At 41.8% G+C, this 18,680-nt stretch overlaps 2 protein-coding genes across 5 annotated transcripts in view; one reads left to right on the top strand and one right to left on the bottom strand.

The window, feature by feature from the left end:
- The window catches only part of USP47 (ubiquitin specific peptidase 47), a 59,444-nt gene extending 53,712 nt beyond the window's left edge, over nt 1–5,732 (bottom strand). Inside the window, exon 1 of one of the 4 annotated variants that reach the window (XM_065066169.1) lies at nt 5,542–5,732. In XM_065066169.1, coding sequence (XP_064922241.1) covers nt 5,542–5,580 — 39 coding nt within the window. In that variant the 5' untranslated portion in view covers nt 5,581–5,732. The remainder of the gene's footprint in view (nt 1–5,541) is intronic. The other 3 variants (XM_065066167.1, XM_065066168.1, XM_065066170.1) reach the window with 3 other exon arrangements.
- Nucleotides 5,733–5,845: 113 nt separating this feature from the next.
- The window catches only part of GALNT18 (polypeptide N-acetylgalactosaminyltransferase 18), a 334,832-nt gene continuing 321,997 nt past the window's right edge, over nt 5,846–18,680 (top strand). Inside the window, exon 1 of the mRNA XM_065066196.1 lies at nt 5,846–6,605. The gene's annotated coding sequence lies outside the window, so the exon portion shown is untranslated. The remainder of the gene's footprint in view (nt 6,606–18,680) is intronic.

Raw genomic sequence — 18,680 nt, 5'->3', positions numbered from 1 at the left:
GCAGAGCCGTGACCTGTGTAAGAAGAGTAATAGGTGAGACTGATGGGGGATACTAGTAACTGCCTTGGGGCATTGAAAGACAAAACACAAGAATTACATCGTGTGGGGGAAGGCGCTTAAAAGTGTACTCTCAACTGGGCAAACATTAAATTTTGCAATAAATTAGCCAGATACATGAACTTTAGCAATTACATGTTATTTTTCAAAAGTGCCTGTAAAAAGCAGCCAAGTCCCACTCATGAATTCAAACATGTCCAGTAAGGTTGATGCAGAAGGAAGGCAATTTGATGACAGATGGGAAAGCAAATACATGTTTGTTTAAAGGAGAAAAAAAACAGTACATCTTTTGTGTTATAAGACAGTGTTGGTGATAAAAGGAGTACAATGCACATAACCGAGTGGCAAACACAAGGCATGGGCGAAATCCTAAAATTACATTTGGCCCTTTGAAGGCAACTGTGAGGCTGATTGTGGCCTTTAGTGAAAATGAGTTTGACACCCGGGTGTAGAATGTAACATTGACAGATCTTTAAAGTATACTCTGCCTCCAACTAATTCACAGCTTCGGAAAAAGTTCATTACTAGTTTGAGAAACACTGTGTAGCTGCACAAAAAAATAAGGATTATACCTGTACCACTGTACTCATTTGATCTAGAAACTTGAATCACAAGTGACAGACAAAAGTGCATTTCTTGTTTGTGGTGATGTTCAAAATGTATTGCCATAGCAAAATAAATAAATATATAAAGGGATACATTATTTAGTCATCAGACTATTCTACTGAGTGATAACTTTAGCTAGCAGCATTTAAAGACTGAGATTCCAGTACCAAGTACTATCCAAGAGCTAGTTGGTACCTCTTAGGTAAAAACTTTCCATCAGATGACCTTGAGGTGTCATCAGATAATCATCCTGAACATCTTTCATATATTATAGATTAAATGCCCAGACGTATGTAGCAAGGGGCACTAAACTGTGACTGAGAAGCACAGTGGCTGAACTAAGCAGGGAAAGTGCTTGCATTCATGCCTTATTCACCAAAACAAATAACCACCTCAATATCATTCAGAAAGTACCTGTGTGCAAGGAACACATGACTTGGTAGAATTCTGTGTGGATTTTCTGTTTGCTTCCTAAATTTGGTTTCCAGAATATCTGCCCAGTCAATGAAGTGGTCAGTTTCTCTATTTGTCACAATCATACCTTTATGTTTTACAACTGAGCACACCAGAAGGAAAGCAGGGAAAAACGATAAATTACACAAGCTGTAACCAAGTAGGAAAAAAATGATACATTACACAAGCTGTAACCACTCGTAGAACCTCTTAATACACAGGAATGAAAGAATGAGGATGTCATCAGCACCGAAAAGAACAGCATCCCTTTACAACATAATTGCAAAATATCTTAATTGTATTCCTGCTCTTCTAATGAAGAAATTAGAGCGATACCCATCAAGAAACATATTTTGTTTGTCCAATGCAGAAGATTAAAATGGATTCATTAGTGAAGGGATGAAAAGACTTGCATTAGTTAAGAAAGAACTCACACTACCTTCTTTGATTTAATGGCAGCAAGTACAAAGCACACGTATATATTTATTCTGACAGGTGTACTTTGGATAGCTCATGCTGGAACACGTTGAGAAAGTTTCTGTACTGCATTTATTTAATTAGTGGCACAGACACTTCAAAAACCTCACAGCAGAACATACTTTTTAGATAATATTTTACACTTTCTATAGTCTGACCAGTTATTTTTATGTTATGACTGGGTCTGGGCAATAATCACTAAGTTCTGATACATCTTGATTTTCATGAAAAGTCTTAGTAAAGTTCACTTACGTTACTAGTAATCAAACACACAAATCTAACTTTCTCATCCACTGTGCTGATCAGAATATTTTGTTACTTTCTATTTGAAGTAGATTTGCCCAAAATAAGCTTCAAGGCTACTTTTCCTCTAAGAAACACTGAAAGACGCAGAAGTGTTTTTACTTCTAATATTGCCATTTTCTTCTTATTTCCATTATTATCTTATACTATTCCCCCTCCCTCCTCAGGGTTACTGTTTTACTATACTAACAGGGGAAAAATTGATACCTAATAACAAAGCAATTTTTAAAGAACATGCTTACCATTTACTACCAGGGTTCAGCAATGTTCTGTTTTATTGCCCTCTGTTTTATTGGATATAAAAGACTAAGATGCATGACTTAGCTCTAAGATAGAAGGAGAAAATGAACTGAAGATTGGAAGGCAAAGGAACATGGACCAGTTCACAATGAACTCCAGATCTATTAGAGTGACCAGAAATTCTCATTGCCCCCACCATAAGGAATTACAGGAACAGCTGAGAAAGTGTTAGGCAGTGATAGGGATGCAAGAACAAATTTACTAAATTTACCAAATGCCTGTATAACTTGGGCAAAAATAAATATAAAAAAATATATATATAAAAAGAAATCCCAACATTGGGTTACCAGAAACTGCTTTCATACATCTGTTCCAAATGAAAGAGAACTTTATGCCAAAGTTATGAGCAGGAGAAAATAACAAGTCCCTGACCACCTGCACTTCAGAGATGCAGCTGAACCTATGCAATGTCCAAAAGAAAAATTTTAGGAAGAGTGAAATAAAAGACATCCGAAGTGCAGCTGTGAAACTACTAGTATTTTGTATCCATGAAAACATGCTATTACTCTTTACAAAAACTAATGAGAAAATCCATGCACTATACTTTTAAAATGACAATCTGAGCTGTTAGGATACACTGATACATAAACATACAAACACAAACTCAAGACTTAAAAATAACTTAATATCTATCTTTATATTCTTAAAATACAGAGGCTGTTCATGCTATAGATACCTCCTACTACCACATCTATCATGGCATCAAATAAGCTTGTAGACAAAAACCAAAGTCCTTTTCCTATCCACTCCTTTAGATGATTAGTCATTCCCCAGACCAGCCCAAGCAAACAACATTGCATTTCTTTTTGCTCTTTTACACTGAAATGCAAACAAAAAATATGGTTGTGTACTCATCTTTAGCAGACATTGGTTCACATCCCAGTTTAATCTTTGAAACAGCACAAGACAGTGAGTTATACAAGCGGTACCACTCAGCCCATTGGGAAGGAACAGAAAACATGAACTGTAATCCTTTATCCATCCCTAAAGGGCAGAACTGAAACTCCAAATGATCTACTTTGCCTCCAGATGCTGATAATGGCATAATAGGAATATTTAGGATAAGGCTGTTGAGAGCTCAGAGACATGGAGAATTCTGTTTGCCCATAACTCACAGTGTTCTCCGCAATCAGACTATTAATGAATTTCAGAAGGACTTAATGTGAATGCTGTAGCATAACATTTATTACACTCCCTATCACTAAAATAAAAATGAAAGTATACTGAAAAAAAATTGGAAAAGTTGAAGATAATATTTTATTAAAACATATATATATATATAATAGATATATATATATATATAAAAATATATATAAACAGATGGGCTTAACAAACAGTGAATCTCTTTTCCTCCTTAATTTCATTTTGCTTCTATTCAGCTTCATTTACTTACAAAATGCACAGGTGCATAATAAAGAACTTGAGAAAACTTGCTGAGAAAAAGCAATTCACACTAGCATTATCAATGTACAAAGTTTATAGATTTCACACTGTGTGTTTAAGATATTCATATCTATAATAACATGTATTCATCTTCCTTTACCCATACTTCCCCTCCCTACAGATAAAAGTGCATTCAAAATCCTAGTCCAATGAGTCAGTTAAAAATACACATCTGAATCATATGTTTATTCTGAATACAATTTGAAAGCCAACAGGGATACTATTAATACATATAACTAAAAAAACAGCCTCAGCTAGCTGCTTTTATTAATCACCTTGTCTGTTCCAGTTAACTACAACTAATGCCACAAGGTTTCTCTTGACAGTCTCCTTTATCTCTATGTTTGTTTGTTTTCAAAATGAAATCTTTAATTGTACTAGCTACTGTCTTCTATCCCTGGTCTTATATTTTGGGGTTGGTTTTTTTTAAGCAAATATTTAAGCATACTAGCTACTACATCCCTTGTTTGAACTTTCTGGAGATCACTCTTTCCTGTAGAAAGACTTAACATAGTCCTTTAAAGATTAGGATTTTAAGAAAGCAAACAAGAGGTAAAGTTACCTTTGTCCTACATATATCCTGTACTTGCCTGTACAACTGTATGCACAAAAGTTTGCTTCTAAAATCAAGTATTGGTATTTGTTTCACAGTTCTGCTCAATAATACCATTTAAGGATCAGCACCTAATTTTGCTCAACTCTATAAAATTGAAGCCCTTGCCCCATAAAGCCTCCCATAAGAATATACGATGGAACAGGCAGATGTAACAAACCACTGACTTTGATGAAAAATAACAGGACGAGTTTAAGTAATTTATCAGAACAGTAAAACTGTTAAAAAAGTTGGCTAAATACATAAGTGTACCTGCTCATGAAATGAAATGTCTGCTAACACCGCTCTACAAAAAAACTGTTTCCAAACGTTCCGCAGCATCACTCCAGGAGCCTCCTTCCTGAACAGTCTCACTCTTACTTGACACGTGTCATTCGCCTATCGCTGCAGGACAGAGCCTTGGCCTTCCTCCTTCCCGCGGGCCCTTATCTTTAGCCTATGGCCAGAAACAAGCCTTCTCCTTCCTCCCGCAGCAGAGACAAGGGGCCCACAATAGAGGAAACCCCATCACCCCGCTGCTGAGCCGGGCCGCGTTTCCTCCGGCACCCGCCGCAGGCACAACCGCCCGTTTCGTGCAGCGCTCCGTCCCGGCGCTGGGCAGGCACGGAGCGGCCCCACAAACTCGGCAGCGGCCCCCCCGGCTTTCAGTGAACACGCCGGTCCCTTTCCCTCGACGGAGAACGCCGGCAGGCACCCAGAGACCCGCCTCACCGCCGGGGCCGGCTCTCCGCTCTGCTCCCTCAGCCCAGGGCCCGCCCACGCCCGCCGGCGGGCTGCCCGCCCGGGGGGCTCCGCACGAACCCTGTGACACTGGGAGCGGCCCGGCCCGCGGCCGACCGCAGGCGCCGCCGGCCCGGCCCCGGCCCGGCCCCGGCCCCGCCGCCACGCAGGCCGGCCTCCCGCATGCCGCAGCACAGACAGGTGCAGCTCTCCGGCCGCCCCCGAGGCCTTGCGCAGCCCCGGCTCGGCCCCGGCCTCAGCCTCCTCCTCCCCCCCCGAGCCAGCCCACACGAAACAGCCTCCCCCTCCCCTTCGCGTACCATTCTCCCCCGGCCCAGCCCCCCGCGGGCCAAGGGCTACACGGCCCCCTCACAAAGACGGGCCCTCCCTCGCGCCGGGCCTCGCAGGGAGACGGCGAAGCCGAGCCAGGCCAGGCTGGGCCTCCTCCGCGCCCCCCCCCCCGCCTCGGCCGGCTCCGGCACCCCGGGCCTCCCGCACGCCGCAGGGGCGGTTGCCGTCCCCACCTCCCGCTGCAGCGCCCAGCCTGAGGCGACCCCGCTCCGACTCACCTCTTTGGGGACGAGCTGGTTCTCCTCGCTGGGCACCATGGCCGGTGGCGCGGCGCTCAGCCCGCAGCAAGCTGAGCTGAGCTGAGCAGCAGCGTCGTCGTCACCAGCGGGAGGCGGGGGGACGCCAGCGGCTCATCCTCCGCCGCCGCCCCAGCCGGCGAGGTCAGCGCCTGAGCGCCCGCCTCCTCCGCCAATCAATGGGGAAAATGGCCGCCGGCGCAGCTCTCGCGAGAGCCGACCCGGCCCTGCCGCCGCGGGGCGCGTCCCGCCGGCGCCCTCGCCTTCGCCGCGGCAGCCATCAGTGCGCGCCCTCGCCCAGCGCCGGCCGTGCCCGGCTGAGGCGCACAGTGTTCGACAAAGGACGAGAAGCCGTGTAGGCGACGCAGCGCGCTGACCAGGGTAGAGCCGTCCCGCCCGCTGCCGCGCCCTGGAGGGCTGTAAATGGCGCTTGGCTGCTGCCACTCACCCCCGTCACGTTCCCTGCCCCGGAGAGCAGCGGCGGGAAGCGCTGTCCGTGAGGAGAGCGGCAGGGCAGGGGGCTCTGCCGCCGCTACTGGTCTCCTCACGCCTCTGTTGTGGAGCCCTCAGGCTTACAGCAGGCGATTAAAGTTGAGTTTCGCTAATCAAGTGAGGAGGTGGCATGTCTGGAGGTCATGGTTTGCAGGTGCAAGCCTGGAGGAAGTCCAGCGGTGGGCTATGAAGATGATTAGGGGCCTAGAGCACCTTTCTTATTAAGAGATACTGAGAGAGCTGAGTCTGTTCAGCCTGGAGAAGTAAAGCCTGAGAGGGGATCCCATCGATGTTTATAAATATTTCAAGAGTGGGTGTCAAGAGGATGGGACCAGGCTCCTTTCAGTGCTGCACTAAAGTAGGATGAGGGGCAACAGGCACAGACTGAAGCACGGGAGGTTCCATCTGAATATGAGGAGAAACTTCTTTACTTTAAGGGTGCCAGAGACCTGGAACAGACTGCCCAGAGAGGTTGTGGAGTCTCCTCTGGAGACATTCAGGACCCGCCTGGACACATTCCTGTGTGATCTGCTCTGGTGAACCCGCTTTGGCAGGTGGGTTGGACTAGATGATCCCCAGAGGTCCCTTCCAACCCCAACCACTCTGTGCTTCTGTGCAGGAGAAAGCTGATGAGGGCTTCCTATGGGCGTCGGGGCCTTCAGCCGCCTGTAAGACCAGGGCTGGCAGCCTGTGCTTGTGCACTGGGCCTCTGTCCTGGGGTCATGGCAGGTGTAGGAGCCAGCGAGCTCCCCACACCACAAAGGCCTTTTGCATGGCTTCCCCTTGCACAGCATCCCTGCTCTGCTGCCTATGAGGGGCCCCTGCCCCAGCCGAGGGGCACAGGGACTGCAGGCTGCAGTTCCAGTTGGTTTCACTCTTTTCCTCTCTCATCTGGATACACACTTGCTGGTGCTTGGCTGTGGAGTTAGGAGACCAGCAGGAGTGGAATAGTAAGCACAAGATGGTCCCACTAACATATGGGTCCTTCTCTTGGTGCCCAGGAGCTGTTCTTTGAAGTCATGCTGTAAAGTTAAGCATGTACTTGTTCTCTCTAAATTTAGGCTTAATAGTAACTTTTCAAATGAAATTTGAGGGTGTTTCCGTGACATGACTTAATTTTTTATTTTTGTCTACAACAAGCTTAAATGTATCTGTTTTTCATGCTATCCGAGGCATGCCAAAAGCCAAATACTTATCTCTAGAACGACTAAAATGCACATTGGTAGACAACTAATTATACATTAATGTCTACCTCACTGCAAAATAGTTTTTAAGTGAAAAATGTTCCACTTAGCTAATGAAGAAGAATGGTACATGGCAGATGTACATTTTTGTGCAACTAGTTTTGTCATTATTTTAGTGTCCTCTTGTGGAAAAATGCAGAATTGAGGATACTTTTTGGTTTTGTGTCTAAGAAACTTTGTGTTTTGAGGTAGTTTTTGAAACCTATTGTACCGAAGGTTATTGAAAATCTATTGCGAATATTTAGTGAAATAAAATTACCTCCCTTTTCATGTTTAAAGTATGTAATTTCTCTGGTTCCTCTCCATCACCCTGCTTTCTCAAAGGTGACATAAGTAGCATGTTATGGAGTTACGATATGTTATTAGTATTTATATTAGTATAGTATTTAAACACTTTAGAAAAGGCTTCAAAGTGGTCATTTCTGTGAGTAAGAACATCAGTAGTTTTATTTTCATCTTTCAAGTGTGCTATGGTAGGTGCCACGTTCCTTTTTTTTTCTTTTCAGTTCTGCTCTGTGAAATAAGCACAAAAATCCTGTCATTGAAAACTTACTCAAAGCAGTTTTTAAGTGTATTTCTGACCTGTTTTTCGTTACATAACTTAATAGGATCAAGTTATTTATGTAGTAAAGGTCAGGAGGTTCTTTGAGACAGGAGCTCTTGCTCTCTAGTTTTAAAATATGCTGCAGCTGAAAGCCCCTCACCTTAGACATTTGAGCTGTAATATGATGAAATCAGGCACCAAGGCAGGAACCTGGGAGTCCCTTGCTTTTAATGATACTTTACGTTAAGCATAGGGCTGTGTAGAGCTACCCCTCTACAAGAGGCAAAAGTATGTAAAATAGCTGGGTTTTTTTTTAATAGGATGGACAGTGTGGAATTAATGAACTCATGTCTTTTAGAAAAGAGGGTTTTTTATAAATGCTTATCAGCTGTGTTGATTAAAAGGTTTGTGATTTAGTTGGGGTTTTTACGGGGGCCTTTTGTAAACATCTGGGTTTGAGAAACGGTATAACTGCAGAAGAAATGGAAAATGGTATTAACATTTGTAGATACCTGAAGAAGCATAGCTGCCTGGTGATCTTCTACTGTGCAGTGGTGTCCAAAGATCCATGAGATAAGTGAGCAAGTACTTGAGTTGAAGAGCCAGAGGAGAGACATAAGCTTGCAATAGGTAACACAGTCATCAAAGCACTGGCTGGAAGGCTCCCAACGGTGGTATGTGAATAATGGGTCTGGTGTTATTTTTTGTGGGGGGTTACACACCAAAACCTCTGGAACTTGGGGGATTCTTCCTCTGTTTTGTAAGGAATGCAGAATTCAGGAATGAGAAGCTTTCAGAGATGTTACTTTTGAAAATTCTTTTGACTTTCTAAAGTGTTATGTTTTGAATGAGGTTTTTTGCTGGCATTTGTGCTTAACAAAGGGCAAAGCTATGGGACTCAGTGAGTTTAATTAAAATATATTATTCTGTTGGGATAAAGAGGTAGCTGCCACAGATATGTGCCTACTAGATAAGAATCTGGAGTTTGTTTCTTAAAGAAATAATCTGTTAGATCCACCTGCCAAACTTTAAAGCTGTGCAAACATTACTATAGAGTGTGTTCATGAAACATATTCAATGGAGTAATAATCTCTAGTTAATAATAAAATCTCCAGGAGCTTTTGTAATTTGTGGACCCTAGAACATTTAATTTCTTTATGTGAGACTTCTTAAAGTGAGAATTCAGAATGTGAGTTTTATGAATGGAATCTTAGCCTTATATAAAGACTGATTTAACATACCACAGGTTTAACTCATTATTAGTGTAAAGAAGAAAAATAGGTATCTCAGACTAAAAATGATGCTGGATTTGCAGTTACAGGTAAATTTATTAGACCGATTGTCAAACTATTTTTCAAAGATGCATTAGTGAGTCACAAGCGCTGAAGAGTGTCATTTTTCAGTCACTGACACTTGGCTAGTTTTAGTCAATGTGGTACTTATCACAGTAATGTATGCATTGTATTAATGGAAATCTAGTTATGCAACATCAGTATGCTGGAGTAATTAGCAGGCCTTCATTATAAGATATTTTGAACTTTTAAATTAGTCAGTGGGAACAGGATACCTTCCCCCCTCTGCAGCCTCTTTTGAAGTTTATGCTTTAATCACTTCTCTGTAAAAATTCACTCCCTCCTGTCCAAACATCTGTATCCACGATCTGACAAATCATGAAAAAAATGATAAAAACTAAAGGGAGGGAGTGCTGCTATCTAGCTCTTTCATATGTGCAGCCATATGCTAAGAACTCTAGGAGTACAAAATTTTAAGAAAACAGGTAAATGTCAGAATACAAACTGGCGTTGTCTTTCCCAAGTTTACCTGTTTGAAATAGAAAACCTATGTAAAGAGGACCGTGTAGATGAATAGCATTGATTTGGGATGTCTTCTCTGAAACAATTCGTTTTGATTTTTCAAATAGAGTGTTGGTGGGAGATCCATGGTCTGTTTCAGAGGTTGGTGGCCTTATTTGTAGAGCCACCATTGCACTTCTCATTTTCTTCTGTACTGTTCTGTTTAAAGAAAAAATCGGGAAAAACCCACCACACCCCCTCAAACCAAACCAAACAACCCAAACCTGAAGTTTGCAACCTTGGCAGGTTGCTGATGAATTATCAAAATGACACAGCCATTCTATATTTGCCAGCAGTAGAAACGTAGCCAATGCTGATGTGGTGCTCTTTTAGAGCTCTTCCGCACTGTCAGCACTTTAAAGAAAACCAGTTGAAGGTCTCTCCCCTTTTCAGTCTTTGGCAAGTGTGAAAGTTCAGGATATCACAATCCAACAGTTCATTGCAGTGCTGGTTACTTTGCTGTTTGAGCCTCAAGTAGCTTTTCTAGAATTGCACAGGAAGTTTTGAAGCATTTATCTGTAAATCTGCAGCCTGCTGACTGCACCATCCTGTCCATTCAACAAGGAAAAACTAAAAAAAAAAAATTAGTAAATTTGGTCCTTATATGGATGGAGTGACAGTAGGGTGATGCGAGAACAGGGGAGAATTATTAGAGTGAATAAAGTAGAATTAGTACAAGGTAAAGAAGGCAAAATTATAGTATTCTGCATCTTCAAATGTGCTTTTTGCTAGATTTCCATTTCTTTGATCTTAGCTCCTTGAATATGTGTCATGGTTCAACTCCAGCCAGCCACTGGGACCATCCAGCTGCTTGCTCGCTCACTCCCCCGCCAAGTGGAATGGGGGAGAGAATCAGAAAGGGAAAAAAATCAGAAACCAAACCAAACCAAAAAAACCACACAACCACCTTGTGGGTTGAGATAAGAACAGTTTAAAAGGACAGCAAAGGAAGAGTAAAGAACGATAATGATAGAATATACAAAACAAGTGCTGCACAATGCAATTCCTCACCGCTTATGACACCAGTAACGTGTTCATTCCAAGCAGTGGTATTTGCACCCCAGACCCACTCCAGTTTACCTGCTGTGCGTGGTGTCCCACGGTAAGGAATGCCCCTGGGGTCAGCTGTCCTGGCTTTGCTCTCTCCCAGCTGTTTCTGTACCTGGTAGAACATGGGAAGCCAAAAAGTCCTTGGCTGCCCAAAACAACAAAACCATCAGTATATTATCAACATTCTTCTTATACTAAATCCAAAACACAGCTACTAGAAAAAGTTAACTCTATCCCAGCCAAAACCAGGACAGTATGAAGCAGGACAATAAAAGGCTAAAGAACAAATTAAGATTTTTAAAAAGGAAACACTGATTATTTTTAATTCTTCTGTAACTGTTATTAGAAGGCAGCTTTTAAATTTCAGCTTTTTAGACTGTTTATTGAATGCATTGAACACTGGAATCAAGGCATTAATTTAAAGACAAAGGATCATTAAATAATTTTCTATAGTCTGTATCTTCAAAAAAAGAGAGTATAGTCTTCCATGTCTAAAGAAGCATATGCAGAATTTTAGGAAATAAAAAAAAAACAGTTTTGAAGAGTTGAGAATGCTGTGGGAAGCTAAAGTTTTAAATGGGAGATTTAGTATGGGAAAAATATTCTTTCACTTTACCAGGACCATTGTAGTAAACAGTCTTGCAGGTGTAATAGGTGGGTAAGCAGCCCTCTGAAGTTAAACTTCATGAGATTAAGAAAAAACTCAGTTTTACGTTCAGTGCTAAACATTGTATTCTGCTGTTCTTAAATAGTGTTTTCTGCTATAATCTTCATGAGCATGCAAGTGCTTTTCTGTCCTCGGACATGGTAATTCGTGCCAAGACCTTTTTAATCAAACCAGTAGGGGATTATTTTAATTAATTAAAATAAGCAGCCAAGATTAATTCACATTTTTGTTCAATATTATCTTTTTACTTTAGCTTCAAGACACTGAGTGTTCAGATACTAGCTTAGGAAGTTTAGTTTTCTTTTCCATGATAACATTAGTCTTATGTATGAATTCCCAAAGGCGTTTGGAGCTGAAATTACAGTTGTAAAGAGAAGTAGAAATCCCGCAGGGAGTTTTGCAGGACCATGGCTACCTTTATTAACATTGAATTATTTTATCAGCTTGATTTAAGATTTTTCACATTGTGTACTTAAAACTACAGAGCAGTTTTTAGCATTAGTCTAAACAAAACAGAGTATCAGTGTGTTTGCTGATGTACTTGTGGAAATGCTTCTGGTGTCATTGGGAGTGAAACACATGCACTAGAAGACCGAATTCCACTTTATGTTGTGTGAGTTTGGAAACATGTGGACTGGTACCACGTAGAGTTTGAGAGATCCAAGCAAATCTCACATGGAGTTTCCTGGCTTAGGCTCATGGCCAAACCATAACTCATCTGACTAAAATGCATGCAGTAGCTTGGAAATCTGCTGTATTTTAAGTGTGCAGACTAGTAGGGTGTCCTGCCTACATACTTTCTGGAATATGGGCTAATATGTTATCTAACCCTCTTCTCTAAGGCTGGGGGTTGGTGGTGGTGGAGGGAGGTATCTCTAAGCTTAGTAACACAGCAAAGGATTACTTATGGGAAAGCAAGGAGAAACGAGAGTTGCCTTCAATGCATACCATGATGGTAAAGTCAGTCACCAAAATGGCTCAGTTATTTCAGAGGTTCAAAAAAAGCTCATGGTGACATAGCCGGTATATTTTAAAACATTGAATTAACATTTATTGCATATTGCTCTTGGAGAGTCACCAGAAGAGTGCAAAGGCAGCACTGAGTAGGACTACATCATGTGCAAAAATAACAGAGTAGCTTAGCTTCACATGGGGCTGCTCTCACGATGGACACCTGAAGTATTTATAACTGCCTTTTGGTCCAGGGGCATTAAATAGTTCAGATTTGCATTAGAGGTTCCCAGTGACCTTTCAGATTAAATCTGGTGACGTTTAACATTATGAGGAGGTGCTAATTATACTGTCTACAGTTCTTTGGGTGAACAGGAAGTGGTTTCCTATCCTCAGCAAGCCCCAGCACATAGGGAACATTCCTTCATCCCGGATTAAATTCCTAGGTGGCCTTCGATGCAACATGTTTTCGTCACCTTTTCTTTGTAAGGTGTCATGATCATCAGTGTGAAGCAGTAGCTTGCAGCTGCCTGGGCCTCACCCCATCCCCTCACTGAGCAGAGAGGGCACAACAGTTGGTGTCTTTTGAACGTGCTGTCTTCCTGCCTTTGGGTGCAAGGGCAGGACCTGCAGCAGGGTCTGTGCCCTGGGCTGCCTTGTGTGTTCTGCCCTTGGCTTCTCTGCTCTGCCCTGGAGCAGAGACCTGCCAGCTGGGGTAGGGGTGGAAAGCAGGAGGGGGCTGCTGCCTCTCCTCCAGTTTCTCTGTGAATGCTGCTTACTGACAGTGCTTGACATCACTTTCTGCTTTGCTTTGTGCGCTCACGAATAATTTTCTTCCACTGATGATGGTGGAAACTTTGTATTTTGAGTATTGGGGTGGGTTGGGTTATTTTATAACTGTTTGGGGATCGTTGTGGGGAGGGGTGTTGTTCTCCATCTGTGGTCATTCCTTTTGCCAGGGCTCCCTCCTGCCCATCACAGGAGGGCCGTGTGTCTGCAGCCCTGCAGCTTCCTGCTGTGCAGTCTGCATGGCACAGCATACGTTGTGTCCCCACAGTGGCAGGGGCTCAATGTCCTACAGTGAGACATCTCTGAAGTAGCTTTCAGGTAGTGTGTGCATAGCTGCTGGGAGGCCTCATGTAAAACCTGCTGCTGGCTCTGTGGTTCTCTAAGCTCAGCCTTGTCCTCGTTTTGAAAGACTGTCCCTTGAACATCTGCAGCTTTTTGGGGGCTTTAAGGGCTAGTCTGCCATGGGGATTGCTGAGCACTTTCTTGCATGAGTTAATGTAGCTTTACCTTTGGCAGCAGCAAAAGGAGCTGCCAGAGGTCTTACATAGCATTTAAAATGTCAGCTGCCAGTCCAGAGCAGCTGCCAGCACTGGAACTCTGGCAGGGGGAATGTTGTCACAGGGTGAACACGGGGAATGTCAGTGTGGACACAGCATGAGTCAGGCTGGGCAGGGACTTGTGTACAGGGTTTCCTGATGTTGGTAAAATGCCTTTGAAATCTCCCAGCAAGTTGTTTTCTGTGTTGCTTGGGTCATGCATGAGGAAATGTTACTGGCTCTTGACTGTTGTGTTTTGTATTCAGACCTGACTGGAAGTAGCCTGTCAGAGTGCGGGGTCTACGTTGAAGACGTAATTCCGTGGAACTGGTCATTTGTCTTCTGGGTGGCAAAGCACTAGGGAGTGAGAGTCTTAGGAAAGATTGTAGTTTCTGAAAACAATCATTTTGTTCACAGGCATCTTCATTTTAAATGTTTTTTGAATTTGAAGTGTTTGGCATTCATCTGTTGGTTGGACTGAATTAACGTGGGAAAAAGAACTAAAAAAGTTTGTCACTACTATCCGTGTTTGTCATGATTGCCTTTGTGCGAAGATGCCTCTGGAGGGCAGGTGTGTCTCCTCAACACTTTGATTGGAAGGCTTGCCTGCAGAACTTTGAAATGTATGCACATTTATACTAAATTTGAATCTCTTATTTGCTTTTAACATGGGAAATAAGTTTATCTTTATACTGTTATTTCTTTGCAATTAATTGTGCCAGGTGTTGTAAGTTAGGTGCATACCTGTTTGCCTGCCACCTGTGATTTAAGCCAGGCTTGTTAATTGGGCCTGCTAGATGTTAGCATGTCTACCAGAGATGCCCAGATAGGTAGAGACAAATTCCAGATCGTTTGGATTGGATCCAAATCCATTTGTGAGTCTTACCTCTTCAGCAGAGGGTTCTTTTATATGGCCATGTTAAAGGAGCAGGGCTCATTGGGGTTTTTTGTTTGGCTGGTTAGCGATGTAGGGTGCGTCCATGGAATGCAGGGGTGCATGACTTAGGAGGGTCTCAGTGCCAGGCTCATAGATATAATAACAGGCTGGGTACTGCGGTATTTACCAGAGTGTTTTACATATGGAGTTAATCTATGGCCTTCCTTGCCCTGGAAATGTGTGCCTTTCATGGACTGTGCCTTTGCATATATGCTGGGTTTGTGTTCCTCTTGGTAACAAAAGGTTTAAATTAGGCAGCCCAAAACAATTTTAAATACTAACAAGCATATAGAACTGTACATTTGATACCCCCAGTAATGGAAATACTTAGTGGAAACAAAATTGCAGAGCTGGTAATGGCAATGCTATCTACCAGGATAAGAGTGAGCCAAAAGCATCCGTTGAGTTTTTGATGTTCCAGTTTTTCTTCTACATACAGGAGAACTTGCATATACAATAAAGCCCCCATCCTATTCTGCATCCAAGATCTGGGTTGTATTGCAGATTCTTTTTTAAGTCTAGGAGGGTTCCTGAGTGGAAAAGTGCAAGTCTCAAATCATCAGAGGGTTATAATCAAAATTGCTCAAGAAGTTCTAAACAAATATAATCAAGTCAGTCATATTTGTCTTTTAGAATTTGTTTTGTCTGTTCTGAACACTGAATTCTAGAAAAAGTAGACTGATTATAACATACTTTTCCAACTGCAAAATTTTTGCTGATACCCTGACTATCCTTCAGTCTGGGCTTCCCTATTTTATTGCTACTCCTTTCCTGTTCTTGCTGATTGCAGGCATTTTTTAAGACAGGCTGTAACAGTAGTGGCCTGTCTTTTGTTTATCTGCTTTTTGTATTTCCATGTTATTTGTTTTCATGTCTTTGAATTTATTCGGAGTGGCACTAATGTGGTATGCATGTTTCAGGCATGAAGAGGTTAATGAAGCTATAACTATCTCATAAAATCGTTTGTGTTCTTGGCAGCTTTGGAGTGGTAGTTATTGCCTGCAGTCACATACAAGGACTATTATCCTTTTTGATTGCCACATTTCTTTACAGCCAAACTAGATATTTAGAGTCTTTTTGTACATTCCTCAGCAGTAATAGCAATTTTATGGTAGCTTTTTTGAAATCAAAAGGGCAACTTTTAGTAAACAGTTAATCAAAGAAAGAATTCCTATGTTGAAATGAATAAAATAATGTTCATGAAAAGGTATTTTCAATATTTTATTTTTGAGAATAAGAAATTCATGGCATAGGGAACAATTCTCAAAGCTTCACTGGTTGTTGTATTCTGGTTCTTTGACTGCTTACACATGGTTTTGCCTTAGGATGAGGTAAATAGCTTTTTTTTTTTTATAATTCGGGGAAAGGGGAAAAAGTGCAAGCCATAAGAATTAAAGTGGACAGGCTATTTTTTATTAATCTCCAATGGAAGTGAGTATTTTGGGAAATTTCAGAGTAATTACTAGTTACTTGTGCTGCACTGGCTATTTCAAATCCATCACGGCTGAGAATGATGCCACTCAAAGCGCTTGCATTGCTTAATGGCCTTTTTCTAGGCAATGTTATGTTGTAAAACAGTGCTTAAGTAAGATGTTGTTTCAACCACAGAGTTAGCCTGGTACTAACATGCAGTCTGAAGAAATTTTATTAAAACCTTAATACCTGTGGGACATTCACGGGCAGAACTGAAGAGCTAGATAGGAAGTGAAAAAACAAGCCAGTGTTTCTTATACTGTACTCACTTCATCTCTATAAAGACTTGAGAAGTGAGAAGTATGATTTCAAATACCTGGTTGTGTTGTTTGGTCCTGTTGTTCCCATGACTATTTGCTTGTGTGCATTTCAGGAGTCTGTAACGGTTGTCATTAAATACGTAAGATGTTTAACATATCTGAGTGTTGCTGCAGCCTTAAATCTTGGGAATAGCTGAGATTCGTGGTTTTGAACTATCCACTTAACATTTAAACAGCTATATTGTATTTTCTTACATTTTTAAGGGGTAGTGCTTTTACTTATTCTATGCTACTTTCTATTTATTAACATTAGCTAATACTGCTTAGCAAACATATTCTGCCATAGCTGAAGTATCTAAACTTAGAGGTTTGTAACAAGTGTGCCAATCCTGAGATAACTAGAGTATGCGTGAGTTCTGCTATTTTGAACCCAGAGAAGGAATCTGTTTTACAACTGATAGTAACTCAGGCAATCTTTTCTACTCTAAGATAGATGTATCTATACATTAAAAGAAGCTCAATGTTAGAATACTGTTGTGAAATGTTAACTACAGCATGATGTCCTTTTGTTTCTTTGAATTTATAACGTCTTAATCTTGTTTAGAGAAAAATAAACAACAAAAGATTTTCTTGAAAGCATGATTAGACCTTCCTCTATCACTATCCTAAGAAGCTGGATGTGAGTAGATTAACATCTCTCTGGGTATGCAGAGAGACTGTTTTTATTTTAATAGTATGCTCTAACATCATGTTAACAATGTTTCCTTGTGCCTAGTGAACATTGTATCATCAGAAGGCACCCGAAAAGAATACGGAAATTTCAGGTGTGGGAACAGCATAACATAGCTGTGTGTGAACATCAGACTTTACCATGCATGATGTAATTCATGACACTCAGAATTTTGCAAGTTATTGTATATACTAGATTTTTGACATAAATTTCAAGACTTTTTTCTAAGCTCTCCCATTTAAACCCCGAAGAAGAAACTAAACATACTTATTTTACGTAAATTTGAAGCTTAGCTTGATGATAGAGAACCCTTTAGAAAAAGATATGGTAGAGTGAAAGGGAAATCCAAAAGGTTTGGAAAAGAATGGGAGACAAAGGAAGAAGAATAGAAAAATTAAGTCTAACTTCTATAAAATAAAAGAAAACCTAGATGCATGGGGGGCATGCTCAGGTAACTGTGACACTAGTCATAAAAGGAACAAATATCTTTAAAAGGACAAGCATGGTACAGTCCAGCTGCTTGTTTGTTTCGGTATCCAAAGAGATTCTGGGAAGAACCCAAACACTTCTCCATGGGCCTTGATAGGAAAGAAGGCAAAAGCAAAAAAGCTACTTCTTGACACTGCAGTCATGATAATTAAGAAAGCTTTTGATAAGATTTACTGTATTTTAAATACACTAAAACTCTAATATTAAGCAAAACCATCTCTGCTTCCTTTCTTTATCACAACATCCTTTTGCTGCTGAGCAAACTGTAGCACTGGATCCCCGAGGCAGCTCCAGGTGTCAGGCACCTTGATACCGGGAGGGTTGTGATTCTGCCGTGAGCTGCTCTGGCGGTGGAGTCAGAGCGAGGTTGGAGCAGAACAGGGAACTGCATAAGGACATCTCTGTTCCTTGTTTACTGGTAGCCGGTGCCACTGGAATAAACAGCTGTACTGGGAACACAGTGTCTCTCTTGTCATCAAGTCGAGCAGCCCTGGAAATGAAAACTTAAAGCTCCAGCCTTGAATTCAGTGGAGGAAGCCTAAGGGATAAGGGAGCTTGTCATATGACTTTAAAAACTGAAGCAATAGGTAGTAGTTTTGGTCATAGACAAGAGCTTTTTAAATCCAGAAGTTGTTTTTGCCAGTATAGCTCTGTAGACAAAACTTTAATAGACAAACATAGAAGTAGAAACCCTTACCCTACCCTACCTCCCAAAACAAACACCTTCCACCTCTCTTCACTTATGCTGTAGTGGTATCTTACAGGTTTTTCAGGGAGCTTTGGGTGTAGAAACCTGGGATGGAGAGAGTCAGGTTTGTCATTACAGTACGACAGCAAGATGAGAAATTCCTCAACAAGAAAGTGTGCAATGCAAACAGACCTTTCTCACTTCTCCAGCCTCTTTATTAAGTAGAGAAAGGTTCGCAGAGTGATTCAAACAGTTTGCCTTGCAGAATTAGAACAGGTGGTGATAGTGCAGGAGTGCTTTCCTCATTAGAAGTTACTGGTGATGGTTCCACATTTTTTGTAAGCGTATGTAAACATTTGGATCCGCTCAACGTCCTCCTGCAGGCATAGTGTTTGCATGGGAAAGGGAAAATCATCGT

Source organism: Columba livia, chromosome 5 (assembly GCF_036013475.1).
Source record: "Columba livia isolate bColLiv1 breed racing homer chromosome 5, bColLiv1.pat.W.v2, whole genome shotgun sequence".
NCBI classification, from domain to species: Eukaryota; Metazoa; Chordata; class Aves; order Columbiformes; family Columbidae; genus Columba; species Columba livia.
Note: the sequence above shows the minus strand (reverse complement) of the source record. Positions and strands in the feature narration are given on the sequence as shown.